The following is a 24,196-nucleotide window of genomic DNA, read 5'->3' on the forward strand; positions in this document are numbered from 1 at the left end:
GACCAGGTATATGGAGAGGAAAAGCCCAAATATGAGAGGCTGTAGTTGGCTTCCTTTGACATTCCCAAAAGAAGAAATCCTGAAATCTGTGTATTGTTACTTGGTTCTATGGGGTGTAGTCGACTACCAGGAAAAAGGAAATAATGACAATTTTCACTCCTAGTGGTATAATTCACATAGCTGAAATACTGCAATTTCTATTTAGCCCTCAAGAAGTTGCTGTAATATTTTATTTTCAGATAAGTTCTCTTTGAACATATGTGTGTATGTTTAGCAGCTTCAATCTTGTCCAACTTTGTGTGACCCCACGGACCATATGGCTCAGAGAGTAGTGTCTGTCTGCAATGCAGGAGACCTGGGTTCAATCCCTGGGTTGGAAAGATCCCCTGGAGAAGGAAATTGCAGCCCACTCTAGTATTCTTGCCTGGAAAATCCCATGGAAGGCGGACCCTGGTAGGCTACTGTCCATGGGGTCGCAAAGAGTTGGACACGACTGAGCAAAGGGAAGAAGGACCATAGCACGCCAGCCTCCACTGTCCATGGGATTTCCCAAGAAAGAGTTCTGGAGTGGGTTGCCTTGCTCTCCTCCAGGGGTTCTTCCCAAACCTGGGATTGAACCCATGTCTCTTAAATGGTTGCTGCATTGAAGGCAGATTTTAAACCGCTGAGTCAAGAAACCCCTTTGAGGGTGTATTTCATTTCATTTCTGACTAGGAATTTTTGTCCCATTCTCATCACATTTGCTAAGAGGTAATATATTCTAGAGTTTTAATGTGATATTCCTTCATTCATTTGAGAAATATTTAGTGCTAATCATGATCCAAGCACATGGAGGAAAGAAATATAAAGTGCTGAAAAGTAAATCTCTCTCAATCCAAGGATAGGGAATGAGGATATTCAAATAAAATATCATAGAATATGTCAGAAAGTGACATAGTCTAAGAAGAAAATAAAACCAGATATAAAGGATAGTGATAGGAGGTGTTGTTTTGTCCTGAGAGTTTAGGAAATTCCAGCAAACTAGGTGATGTTTGAACAGATTCCTAATGAAAGAGAGACAAGGAGCTAGTGTGATGTCAGAATTGTGTGCCTGGAAGAGGGACCTGACACCGCTAAGAACCTGAGGAAGCTGCTTGTTCCACATGTTCAAGTGCAAACAAGGAAGCCAGTGGGGCAGAGGGATAAGCAGGAGGGGGAGTGATTAGACATGGTGTCAGGGATGCTGAGGAACAAGGTGGCTTCCCTTCTACAGGTGAACCTTCAGTCCACAGAGAATCCCTCCTTCCATGTGCTTCCTTGAACAATATCAATTTAGCTATAAAACCATACTGTGAATTATATCAGATTGCATTCTTAGTTCCATCCTTTGACTGAATTCTGACCTGTGTATATATGTCATTTAGCATATGAGTCCAGGTGCCTCTGCTTTAAGAACTGTTCTCCCTTTCAAGGCACAAGTGCACACACACACACATACACACACACACACACAAATACACCATGTTCTTCTCGATTGTGTCACTACCATGTTTGGTCAGACAGATTCACACTCTTTACACTGCGAGTGGATACAACTCAGCTGATCAGGTCAAATTATTATGCTCCAAAAGGATATATAATATTTCCATGAAATTCCAGTTTATAAACTTCTCATGGAACAATAAATATGGGATTCATTTTTGGTTTAGCCAATTTCTGCTTGGAATTTAGAGAATAGTTAAAAGGATGAGAGTGAGAGAAACAGAGAGAAATGAAATGGGCCTATGAACATTAAGGGAAAATAATATCCAATATACTAAAATGACCCCTGAGACAATGCAATAATGAGATATCCTTGCTTCATCAACATTCCAACTCCAGTGACATCTCCTTGATGTCTGGAAAAATAATAAAAAAATATTTTTTATCCAAGGACATAAAAAATGATATGACATGGAACATCTTACAGTTTGCATTACCTATTAGGAAAATAAGCACTTGGAATATAAACTACTAATTCAATATCAGAAATAGTCAAAATACAACAGAAATTGGATATGTTGTATGTGAAGCATATGAAGTAGTAGAAGACTTATTTTCCTTAAGGACTTTCTCTATTTGTTTCCTCCTGTTCATAAAAAAAAAAAAAAAATCCCTATACTTACTTTCTACTTTTACTGACAGCATTTTATCCCTCCTATTCCATCTAACAGGATTTCCCTGGTAGCCAGAAAATAATCTGCCTGTAAATGCAGGAGACATAGGTTTGATCACTGGGTAGAGAAGATCCCCTGGAGAGGGAAATGGCAACCCACTCCAGCATTCTTGCCTGGGAAATTCTATGGACAGAGAAGCTGGGTGGGTTACAGTCCATAGGGTCACAAGAGTTGGAGCAACTTAGAGATTAATCCACCACCATCATTCCTTCTGAGCTTCCACTGTTACCATTTAATTGTCAACACTGACACTTGCATTTTCTTTCTTTTTTAAAAATTAAATTTATTTATTTTAATTAGAGGCTAATTACTTTACAATATTGCATTTTTGAGTGAAATGTTCGCTTTATTTTTAGATCATAAATAAGTACAATAACATTAGGAGAAACAGAAAAAAACCACAGTGATCTGGCCTCCTGACTTCAGTACACACTCTTGGCTTCCATCCTCTCTGATGCTCTCCTGCAGCATCTGTGGAACTATCAGAATCACCTGCCTGCAGATTAAGAAAGAAAGCTTTCCCTGTAGAAGTCAAAACTCCTCCCTAAATGATTACTGATGCAGACAGAAATTTTGTCCCCAAATATGAAAACAGAAGTGACTAAATTAAGCATTGGTTGACAGACAGATGCAGAACTTCAAAAGCAAGAACCAGGTCCTCCCCAACAAACATGGCAGAGGCTGAGCGACTGCAGCAGAGGAGATTTTTACAGCTTCCTGTGTCAGCTCATTAGGCGTGGTTCCTCCAGTTACTCCAATCTATAACTACATGATTTCCTATGGGGACACTTTTCTGGACAGAATGGATTTTTTTTCCCCTGCTGACTCTCTGTTCCTAAGACACTGCATTATAAGTTAGGAAAATTCATGTTTTTATTGCTCCTTCCTCTTAATTCTCTTGCTTCCAAAGCCCTAAGGTCGTGCATCGAACCTGGACTGGAAACTCGTTTCATATATGATATTATACATGTTTCAATGCCATTCTCCAAAATCATTTCACCCTCTCCCTCTCCCACAGAGTCCAAAAGACTCTTCTATACATCAGTGTCTCTTTTGCTGTCTTGTATACAGGGTTATTGTTACCATCTTTCTGAATTCCATATATATGTGTTAGTGTACTGTATTGGTGTTTTTCTTTCTGGCTTACTTCACTCTGTATAATAGGCTCCAGTTTCATCCACCTCATTAACTGATTCAAATGTATTCTTTTTAATGGCTGAGTAATACTCCATCATGTATATGTACCATAGCTTTCTCATCCATTCATCTGCTGATGGACATCTAGGTTGCTTCCACGTCCTGGCTATTATAAACAGTGCTCTGCTATGAACATTGGGGTACACGTGTCTCTTTCAGTTCTGGTTTCCTCAGTGTGTATGCCCAGCAGTGGGATTGCTGGATCTTAAGGCAGTTCTTTTTCCAGTTTTTTAAGGAAACTCCACACTTTTCTCCATAGTGGCTGTACTACTTTGCATTCCCACCAACAGTGTAAGAGGGTTCCCTTTTCTCCACACCCTCTCCAGCATTTATTGCTTGTAGACTTTTGGATCGCAGCCATTCTAACTGGCGTGAAATGCTACCTCATAGTGGTTTTGATTTGTATTTCTCTGATAATGAGTGATGTTGAGCATCTTTTCATGTGTTTGTTAGCCATCTGTATGTCTTCTTTGAAGAAATGTCTAGTTCTTTGGCCCATATTTTGATTGGGTCATTTATTTTTCTGGAATTGAGCTGTAAGAGTTGCTTGTATATTTTTGAGATTAGTTGTTTGTCAGTTGCTTCCTTTGCTATTATTTTCTCCCATTCTGAAGGCTGTCTTTTCGCCTCGCTTATAGTTTCCTTTGTTGTGCAGAAGCTTTTAAGTTTAATTATGTTCCATTTATTTTTGCTTTTACTTCCAATATTCTGGGAGGTGGTTCATAGAGGATCCTGATGTGATTTTATGTCAAAGTGTTTTGCCTATGTTCTCCTCTAGGATTTTTATAGTTTCTGATCTTATGTTTAGATCTTTAATCCATTTTGAGTTTATTTTTGTGTACTGGATGCTTGGGGCTGGTGCACTGGGAGGACCCAGAGGGATGGTATGGGGAGGGAGGAGGGAGGAGGGTTCAGGATGGGAAACACATGTATACCTGTGGCGGATTCGTTTTGATATATGGCAAAACCAATACAATATTGTAAAGTTAAAAAATAAAATAAAATTTAAAAAAAAAAGCCCTAAGCTTCCTGGCATGTCATCATGTCGCTGAGCACAAGATTTTCTTTAAATTGTAACATTCAGGATTTGTCTTGACTAGGTCCCTTGGGTCTTTAATGCTTTGACTTGGGACAGGGACAGAACCACTGAGATCTCTAAACATTACATTTCTCCTCTTCAAAATGGGGGATGACTTTGATACTTTAGAATAAAACCACAGTTAATATACTCTTTGGATGCATGAGAGTTTCTCCAAGTCAATTAGAAATTTCCCGTTATACCAGAAGTTAAGAGCTATTCTTTAATCCCTAATTACAAATGTTTGTACTTACATAAAGAGAGATATTTATATGTTGATATGCACCATAAACTATCTTAGCATATTATATGTGTGTGCATGTGTGTGTGCTGTGCTCAGTCACATCTGAGTCTTTGTGACCTCCATGGAATTTTCCAGACAAGAATACTGGAGTGGGATGCCATTTCCTTCTGGCCTCTAAACAAAGAGGAAACCATATCTCATACCTGACTCAAGCCCAAGCCCTCCATACCTCCTAGAAAGATGATTGCAATCAGTACACCCCAAAGAAAGGCATGAATTGTGATAACATCAGATCTAGCTCTTCCAGTAAAGCCACTGGGCACACATCAACTGTACATGACTGTTCCCACAGAAATACACCAGTCTAAGACAGTGAGAATTAACTGTGGCAAATAATTTCAGAAAACAGACAAAGATAAGTAAAATGAAAATACAGAGGAATTTGTCCCAACTTAAATAACAAAATATCATGCCTAAAAAAGAGCTACAGAAAGAGATACAAACAGTTTACCAGATTTGGAATCAATGCATTAGTAAAGATATAAAATTCCATTTTCTCAAGCTAAAATGATTCAAGAAATCTTCCAAAAGAAGTTTTATTTCCAGTATTCACCCTATGCATTTTGTTAATAAGTGGAAGACCATAAAATATTTAATTTTCTGTAAAAATGACTGTTGAATCAGTTATAATTTTAATAGGGAACTATAAAGATAGCTTGAACTGAACATTACATTAAATGAAATGAACCACTAGAAGTAATTAATAGTTATGCAGGTGATACAGAAGAATGCATAAGCTAGCTGAATTATAGAATCATGGAAATGATTCAGTCAGAAAGGAAAAAAAAAAAACAAATTAAAAATGAGAATATTTTGAAAGATGTTTGACTACATTAAGAACACCAACACTAGCACAACTGCAGTGTCCAGGAAGGAAAAGACAGATAAAAAGGTAGTCAAAACATATCTGATAAACTTATGTCTGAAAAGTTCCCAAACCTGCATAAAAAAGCAAATTCAGGTACCAGAAGCAAAAAGAGTCCCCCCAAAATGACAGCAATAAAACCTGCACAAAGATACAGCAATTAAACCACAAAGTTAAAGATATGGTTTTCTAAAGCCAGCAAAATAAAAGTGTCATGTAAGATGGAAGCACATAAGTCAATCAGCTGATTTCTTTTCTTTCTTTTCTTTTTTTTTTTTTTTTTTTTGCAGAAACTTTGTACAATAAAATGGGGAGGCATTATATATTTCTTTTTTTTTCTTTTTTTAAATATATATTTATTTTAATTCGATGCTAATTACTTTACAATATTGTATTGGTTTTGCCATACATCAACATGAATCCTCAACGGGTGTACACGTGTTCCCCATCCTGAACCCCCCTTCCACCTCCGTCCCTTTACCATCCCTCTGGGTCATCCCAGTGTACCAGCCTCGAGCATCCTGTATCATGCATCAAACCTGGACTGGAGATTAGTTTCATGTATGATATTATACATGTTTCAATGCCATTCTCCCAAATCAGTCCACCCTCACCCTCACCCACAGAGTACAAAAGACTGTTCTATACATCTGTGTCTCTTTTGCTGTTGAGAGGGAAAAACGTGCAAACTAGGGCATTCTACTCAGAAAGAGTAACATTCAGAATTGAAGGAGAGATAAGGAATTTTTCAGCCAATCAAAGACTAATAGAATTTATCAATTCTAAACATACTCTACATGGAATATTATAGGACCTTCTCAAAGAAGGAAAGAAAAAAGGAATGGCAAGTGGGAAGAAACTATAAGAAAGAGAAAATCATGCTAGCAAAGGCAAACGTGTGGAAGGGTTGAGGATCAAATCACTTAAGCTAGTATGAAAACTTAATAGACAAAATAATTCTAAAATCAAGTATAGCTACAGTAAGAATTAAAGGGATAAATAGGGAGGTATCAAATGTGACTTCAAAGGCACAAAATGTGGGGCAGGGAGTGAAAATGTAGTGCTATTAATATGTGTATGAACTTAAAAGACAAATAATTTTTAAAGGTAGACATCATTGTATGTCATTATATGAAGATCCTTTGTGTATCATACATCAAAAATCTACACAAGGTAAAATCTAGAGAGAAAGGAACACAAGCATATCACTAAATACATCATCAAATCATAAGAAACACAAAAAATAAAAAGAATGACACTACAGAAAACAAGTTAACAAATTGGAAACTAGTAATACCTACCAAAAAACCTCTTTAACTGCCAGTAAATTAAATGATCTCCTGAAGAGCCGACTTAGGACTAAATATTAAAACAACTAAGATAATAGCATCTGGCCCCATTACTACATGGCAAATAGAAGGGGGAAACGTGGAAGTTGTGATATATTTCCTCTGCTTGGGCTCCAAAATCACTGGGGATGGTGACTGCAGCCATGGAATCAGAAGATGATGGCTTCTTGGCAGAAAACAGATGGCAAACCTAGACAGTGTGTTGAAAAGCAGAAACATTATTACTCTGCCAACAAAGGTCCTTATAGTCAATGCTATGGTCTTCCCAGTGGTCACGTATGGTTGTGAGAGCTGGACCATAAAGAAAGTACAATGTGGAATAATTGATGCCTTTGAACTACGCTGCTTGAGAAGACTCCTGAGAGTCCCTTGGACAGTAAGGAGATCAAACCAGTCAGTCTTAAGTAAGATTAACCCTGAATATTCACTAAACTGCCTGATGCTGAAGCTGAAGTTCCAGTATTTTGGTCACCTGATGCAAACAGATGACTCATTGGAAAAGTCCTGCTGCTGGGAAAGATCAGGACAGAAGGAGAAGAGGACATGAGGGGATGAGATGGCTGGATGGCATCACCAATGCAATGAACATGAACTTCGGCAAGGTCTGGGAATGGGTGAGGGACAGGCAGGCCTGCCATGCTGCAATCCGTGGGGTCACAGAGAGGTGGGCACAACTGGATAACTGAACAACAACAGACTAAATGTTCTCATGAAAAGATATTACTCCTAATAAATTCTTCATAATTCTATGATATTCCATCAAAGAAATGGAATTCCAAATATTTTTGATTCAAAGTTTGGAATATGGTGGGTAGGAAAAAACAAAAACTGTCTATATACAGACAATCTATATATAGACTGAGAATAAAGCTTAAAAAGAGAGATTCCTAAAATTCTATAAAGATGCTGAATTCAAAAAAGGAAAGAAAAATGGAAATCCCAGGAAATAAGTGCAAGGAGCAAATTTTATTTCACAATGAACAAAGAACAATGTCTGGTTTTGATACTTTGAGTTATGTAATCCAGAGCACTAGTACAATTGGTCTTTTATACTTGGCATCAAATACAATCTCTTTAGACCCTCTTTTATATCTTGGTTTCTCAGACTGTAGATGAAAGGATTCAGCATGGGTGTGACCACAGTGTACATGACCGAGGCGACTGTACTTGAATGCGGGGTGTGGGAAGCAGCAGAGCTAAGGTAAACTCCTAAGGTTGTAAAATAAAATAGGAAGACAACTGCAAGGTGGGACACACAGGTGGAAAATGCTTTATACTTCCCCTGAGCTGATGTGATTTTACATATGCGAGAAACTATTTTAGAATATGAGTAAAGGATACCAGCCAAAGGACCAGCACTGATCAGGACAGCTGAAAAATACATCACTATGTTATTAAGAAAGTTGTCAGAACTAGCAAGTTTTACCACCTGACTGAGTTCACAGAAAAAGTGGGGGGGTTGTACAACTGGACAGAAGGACAATCACAACACCATTAAGCTGTGTACCAAGGAATACAAGGCAATCTGCACCCAGGATATCAGAACCAGCAGTCCACAGAGCCAAGGGCTCATTATGACCATGTAGTGCAGGGGTGGCAGAGGGCCACATACCAATCATAGGCCATCACTGTGGGGAAAATGTCATCTAATCCTGCAAACAGCATGTAAAAATACATCTGGGTGATGCAGCCTTCATAGGTAATACCTTTGCTCTCTGTCTGGATGTTCCGTAGCATCTTTGGGATGGTGGTGGAGGTGAAACAGATGTCTACAAAGGACAGGTTGGAGAGGAAGAAGTACATGGGGGTGTGGAGGTGGGAGTCTGAGCTGATGGCCAAGATGATGAACAGGTTTCCAAACACAGTGATTAGGTACATGGAGAGGAAGAGCCCAAATATGAGAGGATGCAGTTCTTATTCTTCTGAAAGTCCCAGAAGAAGAAATTCGGAAATTCGTATATTATTCTCTGATTCCATGGGGTGGAGGTGACTACCAGGAAAAAGGAAAACCACATGAGTAGTTTGCACACAAACTGGCATAATTCACATAGCTGAAATACTGCAATTTCTATTTAGCCCTCAAGTAATTGATCTTAATACCTTATTCATAGAAAAGTTCTCTTCCAAAGTATGTTCCATTTCATCCCCGACAAAGATTTTTTGTCCCATTCTCATCACATTGGCAAAGGGCTCATATATTTTAGAGTTCTAATAAGGTATTTCTTCATTTATTTGAGAAATACGTATTTAGTGCTGACCCAGTAGAAAGTGATGAAAAATAAATCTCTCCTAACCAAGGATGGTGAATGAGGATATTCAAATACAACATGATAGAATATGTCAGAATGTCACAGATGCTAGGAAGAAAACAAAACCAGGTATAAAGGAGAGAGTGGTAGGAGGTGTTATTTTGTCCTGAGTGTTCAGAGAAGAACTTCAAACTAGGTGATGTTTGAAGACTCCGAAAGAGAGAGAGAAGAAGCCTTTGTGATGTCAGAAGAAGTGTGTGCCTGGCAGAGGGAGCTGCCACTGCTAAGAACCTGACAAAGATGCTTGTTCCACATGTTCAAGTGCAAACAGGGAATCCAGTGGGGTGAAGGAATAAGTAGGAGGGGGAGTGATTAGAGATGTTGTCAGGATGCTGAGGAGCAAGGTGGCCTCCCTGCTACAGCTGAATCTTCAGCACATAGAGAATCCCTCCTTCCATGTGGTTCCTTGTACTTTATGAATTTCGTTTAAAACCATCCTGTGAATTATGTCAGTTTCCCTACTTCGTTCCATCTATTGACCAACTTCTGACCTCTGTATTATAAGTCATCTTAACATATGAGTACAGATACCTCTGCTTTAAGCACTGGTCTCTCTTAACAAGGCACAGGCAAACACACACACACACACACACACACACACACACACATGATGTTTCTGGCTTGTGTTACTATCATAAACTGGTCACCCAGATCCACCCTGATTAGGCAATGAATAGTTAACACATCGAGTTTGTCAGATCAAATTATTATTCTCCAAAGAATGTATCACTTTTACTCAGAAGTTCCAAGATTTTTTTAAATTTATGTGTGTTTTAATTGAAGCATAATAGCTTTACAGAATTTTGTTGTTTTCTGTCAAACCTCAACATGAATCAACCATATGCATACATATATCCCCTCCCTTCTGAACCTCCCTCTTATCTCCCTACACATCCCACCCCCAATTTCCAGTTTATAAGCTTCTTATAGAACAATAAATTTGGGGATCAACGTTGGTAAGGCAAATTTCTTCTCGGTATTTAGAGAAGAATGAAAAGCATGAGAGAGAAATAAAAAAGAGAAATGAAATGGACATAGGCAAATTAAGAGGGAAAATATGCAATAAACTCAAATGACCCCTGAGACAATGCATCAAAGAAAAGTTTCCTTGCTTCATCAATATTCCAATTCCAGTGGCATCTCCTTGATGCCCAAAAAATAATAATAAAGAAAAATATATTTTTCCAAGGACATAAACAGGGATATATTCATGATGTGATATATCTTACAGTTTAAATATCCCAAGAGAATAAGCAAATGGAACATACACTACCAATTCAAAATCAAAAATAAATGAAAAACAACAAAAGTTTGATATATTTTCTATGAAGAAGCAGAATACTTCTTTTTCTTGAGTTTTCCTATTTGCTTACTTCAGTTCATAAATAAGATTATTAGACTTATTGTCTACTTTTACTGGAAGCCTTTTATGCCTCCCATTCCTTCTAATGGGGCTTCCTTGGTGGCTCATTAGTAAAAAATCCATCTGCAATCCAGGAGGCCAAGTTTCAATCCCTTGGTCAGGAAGATTCCCTGGAGAAGGAAATTGCAACCCACTCCAGGATTCTGGCCTGGGAAATTCCATGGACAGAGGAGACGGGTGGGCTACAGCCCATGGGGTCGCAAAAGGATCATATACAACTTAGCAGCTAAACCACCACCATCATTCCTTCTAACTGAACTTCTTTTATTACCATTTGTCAACACTGATGAGTGAAGGGTTCACTTTATTTTTAGACCTAAATAGATACACTAATATCAGGAAAGCCAGATAATAACCACAGTGACCTCTGGCCTCTGGACTGTGCTAGATTGGTCGTCAGGTGACCTCGGGTACATGCTCCCGGCTTCTGTCCTCTCTGACCCTCTCCTGAAATGTGTGTGGAGCTCTCACCTGCCTGCAGATTGAGAGAGAAGGCTTTCCCTGTAGAAGTCCAAGTTCTTTTCTAAATGATTAATGATGCAGACAGAATTTTTGTACCTAAACAAGACAACAGGAAGGGATAAAATCAAGCATTGGCTCCCAGACAGATTCAGAAATCTAAATTAAGAACTAGGTCCTCATCAACCAAAGTGGCACAGGCTGAGGGGCTGCAGCAAAGGAGATATTTCCAGATTCTTGTGTCAGCTCACAGGGTTTCTCTGGAGGCTCAGTGATAAAGAATCCACCTGCAATGCAGGAGTCACAGGAGATGGGGGCTTGATCCCTGGGTCAGGAAAATCCCCTGGAGGACTGCATGGCAACCCACTCCAGTGTTCTTGTGTGGAGAATCCCACGGACAGAGTTGCCTAGAGGGCTACAGTCCGTGGGGTCTCAAAGAATTGGACAGGACTGAAGGGACATAGCAAGCATGCACACACGTCAGCTAATTGGGTATATTTTCCTTTTGTTACTCCAGCCTCCAAGTACATGATTTCCCTTGGGGACACTGGGCTGGACACAATGCAATTATTTTTCTGTTGATTCTCTGTTGCTAGGTGATTGCATTATAAGTTGGGTGATTCAGTTTTTATCATTCCTTGCCCTTTAATTCTCCTGCTTTCAAAGCACTAAGGCTTCCAGAACCTCATCACACCCCTGAGATCTAAAACTTTTTTAAACCATAACACTGAGGATTTGTCTTGATGAGGTCCCTTGGGTCTCCAAAGCTTTGATTTGTGGTAGAGGAAAACAATAACAACAAAATAAACTACTGAAATCTTTAAAACTACTATTTCCCTCTTCAGAACTGTGGATAACATTGCTCCTTCAGTATAAAATTGTGGGTATTATACTGCCTGGATTCATGCTAGTTTTTCCAAGCCAATTACAAGTTTCTCAGATATATCAGAAGTCAACAGCTGCCCTTTAGTCTCTCATTATAAAATGTTTATACTATAAGAAAAATATTTATATCATATCAACATATGCAATACCATATGTTGATATGATAAGTGAAAATCGCTCAGTCGTGTCTGACTCTTTGCCCCACATGGACTATACAGTCATGAAATCTGCAAGCAAGAGTCCTGGATTGGGTAGCCATTCCCTTTTCCAGGGAATCTTCCCAACCCAGGGATCAAACACAGGTCTCCCACATTCCAGGCAGATTATTTACCGACTGAGCCACAAGGGAAGCCCAGGAATACTGGACTGGGTAGCCTATCCCTTATCTGATGGATCTTCCAGACACAGGAATTGAACCAGGATCTCCTGTGTTGCAGGTGGATTCTTTACTAACTGAGTTATCAGAGAAGCTTGATATGATATTAATATGACCATAAACCAGGCTTCCCAGGTAGCTCAGTGGTAAAGAATATGCCTGCCAAAGCAGGAGACATTAGAGACGCAAGTTTGATCCCTGGGTTGGGAAGATTCCCTGGAGGAGGAAATAGCAACCCACTCCAGTATTCTTCCCTGGAGTATCCCATGGACGGAAGAGCCTGGTAGGCTACAGTTCATGCGGTCACATGTAGTTCGACACAACTGAGTGACTAATACATGGCCATTAAACTATCTTAGCATGGTATCAGTTCAGTTCAGTTCAATCGCTAAGTCATGTCCGACTCTTTGCGACCCCATGAATCGCAGCATGCCAGGCCTCCCTGTCCATCACCAACTCCCGGAGTTCACCCAGACTCAACGTCCATCGAGTCAGTGATGCCATCCAGCCATCTCATCCTCTGGCATCCCCTTCTCCTCCTTCCCCCAGTCCCTCCCAGCATCAGAGTCTTTTCCAATGAGTCAACTCTTCGCATGGGGTGGCCAAAGTACTGGAGTTTCAGCTTTAGCATCATTCCTTCCAAAGAAATCCCAGGCTGATCTCCTTCAGAATGGACTGGTTGGATCTCCTTGCAGTTCAAGGGACTCTCAAGAGTTTTCTCTAACACCACAGTTCAAAGGCAGGTATAGTGATTGTCAAATTTAATTTTTAATTTTTTTATTTTTTTATTTTTATTTATTTTTTTTATTATTTTTTTCTAATTTTATTTTATTTTTAAACTTTACATAATTGTATTAGTTTTGCCAAATATCAAAATGAATCCACCACAGGTATACATGTGTTCCCCATCCTGAACCCTCCTCCCTCCCCCCTCCCCATACCATCCCTCTGGGTCATGTGTTTTTTGAGGTAGCACTTTTATGAACTCCATTCTCTGTTGTCAGACTGGAACACAGAAGGATTTAATGTTCTAAATAAAAGTACAAACCAAGTAAGGGCTGGAGACTGGATTGAGGTCTCTTAGTTCTGGAACTCTGTCACAGTGATTCTCAACCAGACATGATTTTCACACTGGAGATACTTGGAAATATCTGAAGGGATGCTACTAATCTCCTATAAACCACAGAACAGCATCCAATACAAATAATTCTCCTGTCCAAGGCAGCGTAAGAATATGAGAAATCCTATTTCAGACAAGAATATCTATAAATTCACTGTTCATACAATTTGTTCATACAAATCACCAAGGTCTGTGGTTCAAATGCTTATTCAGATTCCTCATGTCTCTAGTGGTCCAAGGACTGTGTTTCTGATCATTTAAGCCAGAATATCAGATTCCAGTTCAAATTCTTTACACCCTGAAAAGAAGGGAACTTCTTTAACACTACCACTGGTGGTACTTTGATACTTGCCACTCCTAATAATCTTTTCAGAGTCCTGTGTATGTCTTCATATATTAGACTATAGATGAAGGGGCTTAGGACAGGTGTGATCACAGTGTACATCACCGAGGTGATTGCACTTGACTTTAAGCAGAAGGGCATGAGTAGTCACAGGGCTGAGGTACAGTCAAAGCCTGTCCAGTAAAACAAGGATACAAGTGAGAGGTGATATGCACAGGTAGAAAGCATTTTGTACTTCCCCCAAGCTGATGGTATTCCAGATAGAGAGGAAACTATCTTAGAGTAAAGGATCCCAGGTAAGACATTTGTTGTTCAGTCACTCAGTTGTATCTGACTCTTTGTGACCGCATGGACTGCAGCATGCCAGGCTTCCCTGTCCCTCACCATGTCCTGGAGCTTGCTCAAACTCATGTCCATTGAGTCCATGATGCCATCCAACCATCTCATCCTCTTTTGTCCCCTTCTCCTCCTGCCTTCAATCTTTCCCAGAATCAGGGTCTTTTTAACAAGTCAGCTCTTCACATCAAGTGGCCAAAATATTGGAGCTTGAGCTTGAGCATCAGTACTTCCAGTGAATATTCAGGAGTGGTTTGCCTTAGGATTGACTCGTTTGATCTTGCAGTCCAAGGGACTCTCAAGAGTCTTCTCCAACACCACAGTTCAGAAGTATCAATTCTTCGGTGCACAGACTTCTTTATGGTCCAACTCTCACATCCATACATGACTATTGGAAAAATCATAGCTTTGACTATACGGACTTTTTTCGGCAAAGTCCCTGCTTTATAATACACTGTCAAGGTTTGTCAAAGCTTTTCTTCCAAAGAGCAAGTGTCTTTTAATTTCATGACTGCAGTCACCATCTGCAGTAATTTTGAAGCCTAAGAAAATAAAGTCTCTGACTGGTTCTTGTTTCCCCATCTCTTTCCCTTGAAGTGATGGGACCAGATGCCATGATCTTAGTTTTTTGAATGTTGAGTTTTATGAGTGCTTTTTCACTGTCCTCTTTCACTGTCATCAAGAGGCTCTTTAGTTCCTCTTCACTTTCTGCCATAAGGGTGGTGTCATCTGCATATCTGAGGTTATTGCTATTTCTCCTGGCAATCTTGATTCCAGCTTGTGCTTCATCCAACCCAGCATTTCTCATGATGTACTCCACATATAAGTTAAATAAGCAGAGGGACAATATACAGCTTTGACATACTCCTTTCCCTATTTGGAACCAGTCCATTACCAACCTGGAATATAACAGTTTCAAATTACATCATCATGTCATTACAAAAGGGGTCACAATTGACTAGTTGGACACCTTATTTGCTTTTGCAGGAAAAGTACAGAATTCCAAGAAGGTACAGAATGACAGTTGCAACACTGTTAATCTTTATAACAAACAATGCATGGCACTCATGAACCAAACACCAGAACCAGCAAACCACAAAGTGTATGTGGGTGGAGCAGGGTTCATGGCGACAGGATAGTGCAGAATTTGATAGATGGCCATGAAGTGGTCATAGGTCTTTGTGGTCAGTACAATGCTGCCCAAATATACAAAGAGTAGGTAAAAGTATATTCATAGGTTACAGCTTTGCCTTCTTTGGGATGGTGGAGAATATGAAACATATCTTAAAAGAACAGAATGGAAAATAATTACATGGGTATGTGGAGCATCACTACGAACAAAGTTAGCGGAGGTGATGGAATTCCAGTTGAGCTACTTCAAATCCTGAAAGGTGATGTTGTGAAAGTGCTGCACTCAATATGTCAGCAAATTTGGAGAACCCAGCATTGGCCACAGGACTGGAAAAGGTCAGTTTTCCTTCCAATCCCAAAGAAAGGCAGTGCCAAAGAGTGCTCAAACTACCACACAATTGCATGCATCTCACACGCTAGTAAAATAATGCTCAAAATTCTCTAAGCCAGGCTTCAGCAATATGTGAACCGTGAACTTCCTGATGTTCAAGCTGGTTTTATAAAAGGCAGAGGAACCAGAGATCAAATTGCCAACATCCGCTGGATCATGGAAAAAGCAAGAGAGTTCCAGAAAAATATATCTTTCTGCTTTATTGACTATGCCAAAGCCTTTGACTGTGTGGATCACAATAAACTGTGAAAAATTCTGAAAGAGATGGGAATACCAGAACACCTGATCTGCCTCTTGAGAAATTTGTATGCAGGTCAGGAAGCAACAGTTAGAACTGGACATGGAACAACAGACTGGTTCCAAATAGGAAAAGGAGTATGTCAAGGCTGTATATTGTCACCCTGCTTATTTAACTTATATGCAGAGTATATCATGAGAAACACTGGGCTGGAAGAAGCACAAGCTGGAATCAAGATTGCCAGGAGAAATATCAATAACCTCAGATATGCAGATGATACCATCCTTATGGCAGAAAGTGAAGAGGAACTAAAAAGCCTCTTGATGAAAGTGAAAGAGGAGAGTGAAAAAGTTGGCTTAAAGCTCAACATTCAGAAAACGAAGATCATGGCATCTGGTCCCATCACTTCATGGGAAATAGATGGGGAAAGAGCGGAAACAGGGTCAGACTTTATTTTGGGGGACTCAAAAATCACTGCAGATGGTGACTGCAGCCATGAAATTAAAAGACGCTTACTCCTTGGAAGGAAAATTATGACCAACCTAGATAGCATATTGAAAAGCAGAAACATTACTTTGCCAACAAAGTTTCATCTAGTCAAGGCTATGGTTTATCCTGTGGTCATGTATGGATGTGAGAGTTGGGCTGTGAAGGCTGAGCGCCGAAGAATTGATGCTTTTGAACTGTGGTGCTGGAGAAGACTCTTGAGAGTCCCTTGGACTGCAAGGAGATCCAACCAGTCCATTCTGAAGGAGATCAGCCTGGGATTTCTTTTGAAGGAATGATGCTAAAGCTGAAACTCCAGTACTTTGGCCACCTCATGGAAGAGTTGACTCATTGGAAAAGACTCTGATGCTGGGAGGGATTGGGGGCAGGAGGAGAAGGGGACAACAGAGGATGAGATGGCTGGATGGCATCACTGACTCGATGGACGTGAGTCGGGGTGAACTCCGGGAATTGGTGATGGACGGGGAGGCCTGGCATGCTGCGATTCATGGGGTCGCAAAGAGTCAGATACGACTGAGTGACTGAACTGAACTGAACTGTGGAGGTGGGAGTCATTGATGGTGACCAGGATAATAAACAGGTTTCTGAGCACAGTGATCTGGTACATGGAGAGAAAATGTGCAAACATGAAGTGTTGCAGTTCTGGTTTCTCTGATAATTGCAGAAGAAGAAATTTTGAAATTCGTGTATTGTTTCCTGTTCTCATGTGGCCCTCATTAACTTGTTGATTTTTTCTCTTTGATAATAGCCTTTCTTACTGTGGAAGTTGTACCTCACTGCGATTTTGGTTTCTGTTTGTTTGAAGATTAATGATATTAAGCCTCTTTTCATGTGTCTGTTGGCCATGTGTATATCTTCCTTGGGAGAAAATGTCTATTGAGGGTCCTCTACCCACTTTTAATATGGTTGTTTATTTGTTTATTTTAATTGAGTTGACTTAGTCTGATATATAGTTTAAGTTTTCTGTTTCTGTCTGTCAACCTGATTTTGGGGGTACTTTTGCCTTCTCATTTCAAGAAGAGAACACTTCAACTTTGCTTATATGACAGTTCTGGGTGCAAAACTCCCTCAGCTTTTCTTTATGTGGTAGAACCTTTATTTCTTCTTCATATCTGAAGGATATCTTTGCTAGATGGAGGATTCTTGGCTAGCAGTTTTTATATCACAATAGTTTGAGAATGATATTCCATTCTCTCTTGGAATGTGGAGTCTGTGCTAAGACATTTGTTGATAACCCAATGCAGGTATCTTTGCAGGGTGCTCACTTTTTTTCTGGATACCTTTAATTTTCTTTCTTTTTAATAACTTTTATTTAAATGTAATTGATTTACAATGTCATATTAGTTCCAGGTATACAGCAAAATTATATATATATATATATATATATATACACACACACACACACACACACACACATATTCTTTTTCCAGTATAGAGTATTATAAGATATTATGTTTATTTCCCTGTATTTAATACCCTAGGTCCTTGTTGATTGCTATATATATATTATATATATATATAATTCTTTCACTAAAAACATCATTCTTTCACTGACTTTTAAAAAATTTTTCTTTATTTATTTGACGCATTTCTGACTGCACCAAGTCTTCCTTGCTTTGCGGGGGCTTTCTCTGGTTACGGAGGTGGGGGGCTCTACTATTCACCATGGTGACCTCTCTTGCTGCAGAGCACAGGCTCTACAGTACAGGCTCAGTAGTTATGGCTTAGTGGCTTTGTGGCGTGTGGAATCTTTCCAGACCAGGCATCACCCCCAGTGCCTGTTCCCGCCTTGGCAGACAGATTCTTGCTTACTGCACCACCAGGGAAGTCTTTTCATTCATTGACTTTTGACAGTTTTAATACGTGTGTGTTGGAGAAGGTCTTTTGTATTGAAACATTTATGTGTCCTATTATACCTCTGTGGATGTGTGCATTCGCTTCCTTCCCCAGACCTGGAAAATTCTCAGCTATTATTTCTATACATAATCTCTCTGATCCTTTCTCCCTCTCTTCTGCTTTTGAGATACCCAGTATCCTTCTTACCTGTTCTAGTAGAGTCAGAAGTTTCTCAGAGAATATCTTCATTTAAAAAAAAAAAAAATCTTAGTTCTGTCCTCACATCTACCTGAATCATTCTACCTTTGTACTCAGTATCTCTCTACTCCATATGGTCTCCACTTCAAGTGCTTTGTAATTCATCCTTCATCTCAATTACTGAGTTCTTCAGCACCAGAATTTCTGTTTACTTCTGTTTGAGAGCTTTTATTATTTTAGAAACTGTTCCTTATGTTCATTATTTTTATTCCTCAGCTAACTGACGTGTCTTTATGAGTTTTCTTCTGGCTTGTTGAGCTTCTTCATTACACTATTTTGAATTCTCCACTTGGTTGATCACAATTTTACATGACGTTAAATTAGTTCATGGAAAACTCTCATTTTCTCTTTGTGATTCCATGTTACTGTGGTTTTCATGGTGCTCAGTGGGTTGCTCCTCTGTCCATGCATTTGAACAAGCAAACAGTTTTCTTATGTAGGTAAAGCCTTGTATACTTTGATTCTAACAATTCAACAGATTGCTAACAAAGGTCCTTCTACGTTTTTCTTTTTTTTGGGGGGGGGGTGGTGGTGTTCAGTTCAGTTCAGTTGCTCAGTTGTGTCCAACTGTTTGTGACCCCATGAATCGCAGCACCCCAGGCCTCCCTGTCCATCACCAGCTCCCAGAGTTCACCCAGACTCATGTCCATCGAGTCAATGATGCCATCCAGCCATCTCATCCTCTGTCGTCCCCTTCTCCTCCTGCCCCCAAGGCCTCCCAGCATCAGAGTCTTTTCCAATAGTTCATTTATTTATTTTTCATTTCATATATGATATTATACATGTTTCATCACCATTCTCCCAAATCATCCCACCCTCTCCCTCTCCCACAGAGTCCAAAAGACTGTTCTATACATCTGTGTCTCTTTTGTTGTATTGCATACAGGGTTATCGTTTCCATATTTCTAAATTCCATATATATGCATGAATTAAGTGACTTTGTGGCACAAGGTTTAGGTTTGTTTCACATGAGCTGCTCCTGGCTATATTTGAGGAACTACATTTTTTGCATTTCATGCCCTCTTCCAAAGGCATTGTCATTGTCCTGGCCATCAATGATTGTGCCTCCAGCATCACTGGTGACCTGGTGTTGTCAGGGCCCCTGATGTGGCTTGCATCTTTGCTGGGGGCTCCCAGAGTGGTAGGTGCTCTTGCCACATGTGGGGTGACCTTGCTTGAGCCCCCCCCACCCCCACTGATGCCTGGTTCCCTGGTCCTGCATTTGCCACTGCATCCAGGAGGCCAGGGCTATATACCACCTCCAGTGGGACTCCCAGGTGCTCTGGGGCTGTGGGCTCAGCAGCCTCAGCCATGGGCTGGGATCAGCATCACTGCCTCTGCTGTTCCCCTGGCTCCACTTCCTCCATGTGAATAATCTGCTCACCTTCAGACGTACAACTGTGTGTATCTCTGGTGTCCCGATGTGTTTGGTAGAAAAAAAAAAAAAAACTTTATATATGAATGATGTTATCTACAAGTTGTAGATTGAGGGGAGAAACAAAGGGAGTGTCTTCTGCCACCATAATACTGATGTCACCAGTAATAAACTTTTCCCCACAATCTATAAGGTTAAAATTCGGGCTACCCAGGGGGCTCAGTGGTTAAGAATCCACCTGCCAATGCAGGAGATGAAGGAGATGTAGGTTCGATCCCAGGATCAAGAAAATCCCCAGAAGGGGAAATGGCAACCCACTCCAGTATTCTTGCCTGGAGAATCCCATGGACAGAGGAGCCTGGTGAGCTAAAGTCCCTGTGGTCACAAAGATCAGACACTGCTGAGGACACATGCATAAGCATAAGATTAAAATAGACAAATAAATGGAGAAGACTATCACATATTAGAGAAGAAAGAATTGCTACATGGCTCCATACAACCTCATGGATGAGCTTTAGAGTTCCAACACATAGAATTACTGAGAAACATAGACTCATGAGAAATCCAGCAGAGATCAGAACAACTCCTTAATATCAAATCTCATTTGATAATAAAGACATCATATTAGAGCAGTTACTGTTAGGATGAATGGTTATGCAGCAACATGTAACTGAATAAAATTAAAAATGGTATAGAACTGAGATCAACTTCAATAATTTCATTCTGTGCATTTATTCTGATATTTAAAGATAGCATTCACTACTGTTTTTTAATTGTATTACAGATAATTATATTAAAAAGTTATTCCATTGCAGTTTCCTCCTAGGTAAGCAGGATATTGGCAAACATGTTTTCAGAAATTGTGAACTGAACCACATGACTGGATAGGCAGCCAAGCTCTCTAGTGAGTCAGTTTTGATCATGAGATATATACACACACTATACATATAGAAATATTTGACCCTTGAATAATGCAGTGTTTGGAGCAATGGCACCTTGTGCAATTGAAAATGTGCCTGTAACATTGCAATCAATCTTCCTTATCCATAGCTCCACACCCTCTGATTCAGTCAACCCTCATAAAATTATATAAATTGCCTTGGATTTCACTTGTACACTTTTTTACATTAGTAATATATCTCATGACAATTTTTTCTAGAGCAACGCAAAAATTACTCAGGATGACATTTGTCATTTAAGTAAGTATTATTCCTCGTGTCACCCATAAAAAATAGAAATGCCCAAATATTTCATATTCAAAGTTTGGAAAATTTTGAAGTAGAAAAAAGCATGACTTAAAAAAAATACCTAAATGATAGAATGAAAAGATAGTTTAATAATGTGAGTAACTGAGATTGTATAGAAAAGTTGAATTTTTATAAAAATGGATATCCAAGGAAATAAGTAAAAGGAGCAAATTTTTATTCCACACTGAGGAAAGTGTCACAATTACTGATTCTCAGGCTTTGAGCAGTGCAGTCAAGGGCACTTCATCTGCCCCAGGACAATTGGCCTTTTTATAGATATTATTCCATAGACTCTCTTCAGAGCCTTCTTTAAGTCTTTGTTCCTCAGACTGTAGATGAATGGGTTCAGCATGGGTGTGACCACAGTGTACATCACGGAGGCTATTGCACTTGAGTGTGAGCTGTGTGTAGCAGCAGAGCTAAGGTACACTCCTAGGCTCGTACAATAAAATAATAAGACAACTGAGAGATGAGATGCACAAGTGGAAAATGCTTTAAACTTTCCCTGAGTTGATGAGATTCTTCGTATGGAAGAGACTATCTTAGAGTAAGAGTAAAGGATACCAGCAAACGGCCCACCAGCTAGTAGCACTGATGCCAAATACATCACCATGTTATTAAGAAAGGTGTCAGAACAGGCAAGTTGGACCATCTGATTGAGTTCACAAAAAAATTGGGGAATTTCCACCTTTGTACAGAAGGTCAGCTGCAAAGCCATTAAACTTTGTAACAAGGAATGCATAGCACTCACCATCCAGGACACCAATACCAGCAGTCCACAGAGCCGAGGATTCATGATGACTGTGTAGTGCAGAGGGTGGCATATGGCCACAAAGCGGTCGTAGGCCATCACTATCAGGAGGAAGTCATCTAATCCTGCAAGGAATATGCAAAAATACACCTGGACGATGCAGCCTTCATAGGTTATGACTTTGCTCTGGTTCTCGATATTCTGCAGCATCTTTGGGATGGTTGTGGAGGTGAAGGAGATGTCTACAAAGGACAAGTTGGAGAGGAAGAAGTACATGGGGGTGTGAAGGTGGAAGTCAGAGATGATGACCAGGATAATGAGCAGATTTCCAAACACAGTGATCAGGTACATGCAGAGGAAAAGTCCAAAGATGAGGGGCTCCAATTCTGGGTCCTCTGAGAATCCCAGAAGAAAAAGTTCAGAAGATTGTGTATTGTTACCTGGTTCCATGTGGTGGCAGTGACTACCAGGAAAAATGAAAATAACATGAGTAATGTTCACAAAAATTAGCATAACTCACATAGTGCAATTTCTATTTTCTCTAAATAAATTAATTTTAATATCTTGTGTTTAGAAAAGTTCTATTTCATCTCTACCTGGGCATTTTTGACCCATTCTCAGCATATTACCAAAGAAATCATGCATTCTACTGTTGTCATGAGAAATGTAACTTCCGTGGTGGTTCAGACAGTAAAGCATCTGCCTACAATGCAGGAGACCTGGGTTCAATCCCTGGCTCAGGGAGATCTCCTGGAGAAGGGAATGGCAACCCTCTCCAGTATTCTTGCCGCCCCCACACACACACCCCGCCCCACCAATAAATTAAAAACCTGGTGGCTGTACGGCCCAGGAGGGCAGAGAGGAGCTACTCTACATTCAAGGTCAGGGGGGCGGTGGTGAGGAGGTACCCCTGGTCCAAGCTAAGGAGCAGCGGCTGCACTTTGCTGGAGCAGCCATGAAGAGATACCCCAAGTCCAAGGTAAGAGAAACCCAAGTAAGATGGTAGGTGTTGTGAGGGGGCATCAGAGGGCAGACACACTGAAACCATAATCACAGAAAACTAGTCAATCTAATCACACGGACCACAGCCTTGTCTAACTCAATGAAAGTAAACGATGCCATGTGGGACCACCCAAGATGGACAGGTCATGGTGGAGCGGTCTGACAGAATGTGGTCCACTGGAGAAGGGACTGGCAAACCCCTTCAGTATTCTTGCCTTGAGAACCCCATGAACAGTATGAAAAGGCAAAATGATAGGATACTGAAAGAGGAACTCCCCAGGTTGGTAGGTGCCCAGTATGCTACTGGAGATCAGTGGAGAAATAACTCCAGAAAGAATGAAGGGATGGAGCCAAGCAAAAACAATACCCAGTTGTGGATGAGACTGGTTATAGAAGCAACATCCGATTCTGTAAAGAGCAATATTGGATACTAACCTGGAATGTTAGGTCCATGAATCAAGGCAAATTGGAAGTGGTCAAACAGGCAGTGGCAAGAGTGAACATTGACATTCTAGGAATCGGCAAACTAAAATGGACCAGAATGGGTGAATTTAACTACGATGACCGTTATACCCACTACTGCAGGTAGGAAGTCCTTAGAAGAAATGGAGTAGCCATCATGGTCAACAAAAGAGTCCGAAATGCATCCCAAAACAATGAATTTCACCTTTTTCTCAAGCGCACATGGAACCTTCTCCAGGATAGATCACATCCTGGGCCATAAAGCTAGCCTTGGTAAATTCAAAAAAATAGAAATCATTCCAAGCATTTTTTCTGACCACAATGCAGTAAGATTAGATCTCAATTACAGGAGAAAAACTATTAAAAATTCCAACATATGGAGGCTGAACAACACGCTGCTGAATAACCAACAAATCACAGAAGAAATCAAAAAAAGAAATCAAAATTTGCATAGAAACGAATGAAAATGAAAACACAACAACCCAAAACCTGTGGGACACGGTAAAAGCAGTCCTAAGGAGAAAGTTCATAGCAATACAGGCACACCTCAAGAAACAAGAAAAAAGTCAAATAAATAACCTAACTCTACACCTAAAGCAACTAGAAAAGGAAGAAATGAAGAACCCCAGGGTTAGTAGAAGGAAAGAAATCTTAAAAATTAGAGCAGAAATAAATGCAAAAGAAACAAAAGAGACCATAGCAAAAATCAACAAAACCAAAAGCTGGTTCTTTGAAAGGATAAATAAAATTGACAAACCA

General features: G+C 40.0%; 1 protein-coding gene and 1 pseudogene across 1 annotated transcript; both read right to left on the reverse strand.

Annotated features, from left to right (window-relative positions):
- Window positions 1-8,018: 8,018 nt before the first annotated feature.
- LOC113896450 lies at window positions 8,019-8,965 on the reverse strand (annotated as a pseudogene).
- Window positions 8,966-21,454: 12,489 nt separating this feature from the next.
- LOC113896451 (olfactory receptor 7A17-like) lies at window positions 21,455-22,423 on the reverse strand. The gene has a single exon (XM_027548629.1). The coding sequence runs from the start codon at window positions 22,421-22,423 to the stop codon at window positions 21,455-21,457; it is 969 nt and encodes a 322-aa protein (XP_027404430.1).
- Window positions 22,424-24,196: the final 1,773 nt, after the last annotated feature.

Source organism: Bos indicus x Bos taurus, chromosome 7 (assembly GCF_003369695.1).
Source record: "Bos indicus x Bos taurus breed Angus x Brahman F1 hybrid chromosome 7, Bos_hybrid_MaternalHap_v2.0, whole genome shotgun sequence".
Taxonomy (NCBI): Eukaryota; Metazoa; Chordata; class Mammalia; order Artiodactyla; family Bovidae; genus Bos; species Bos indicus x Bos taurus.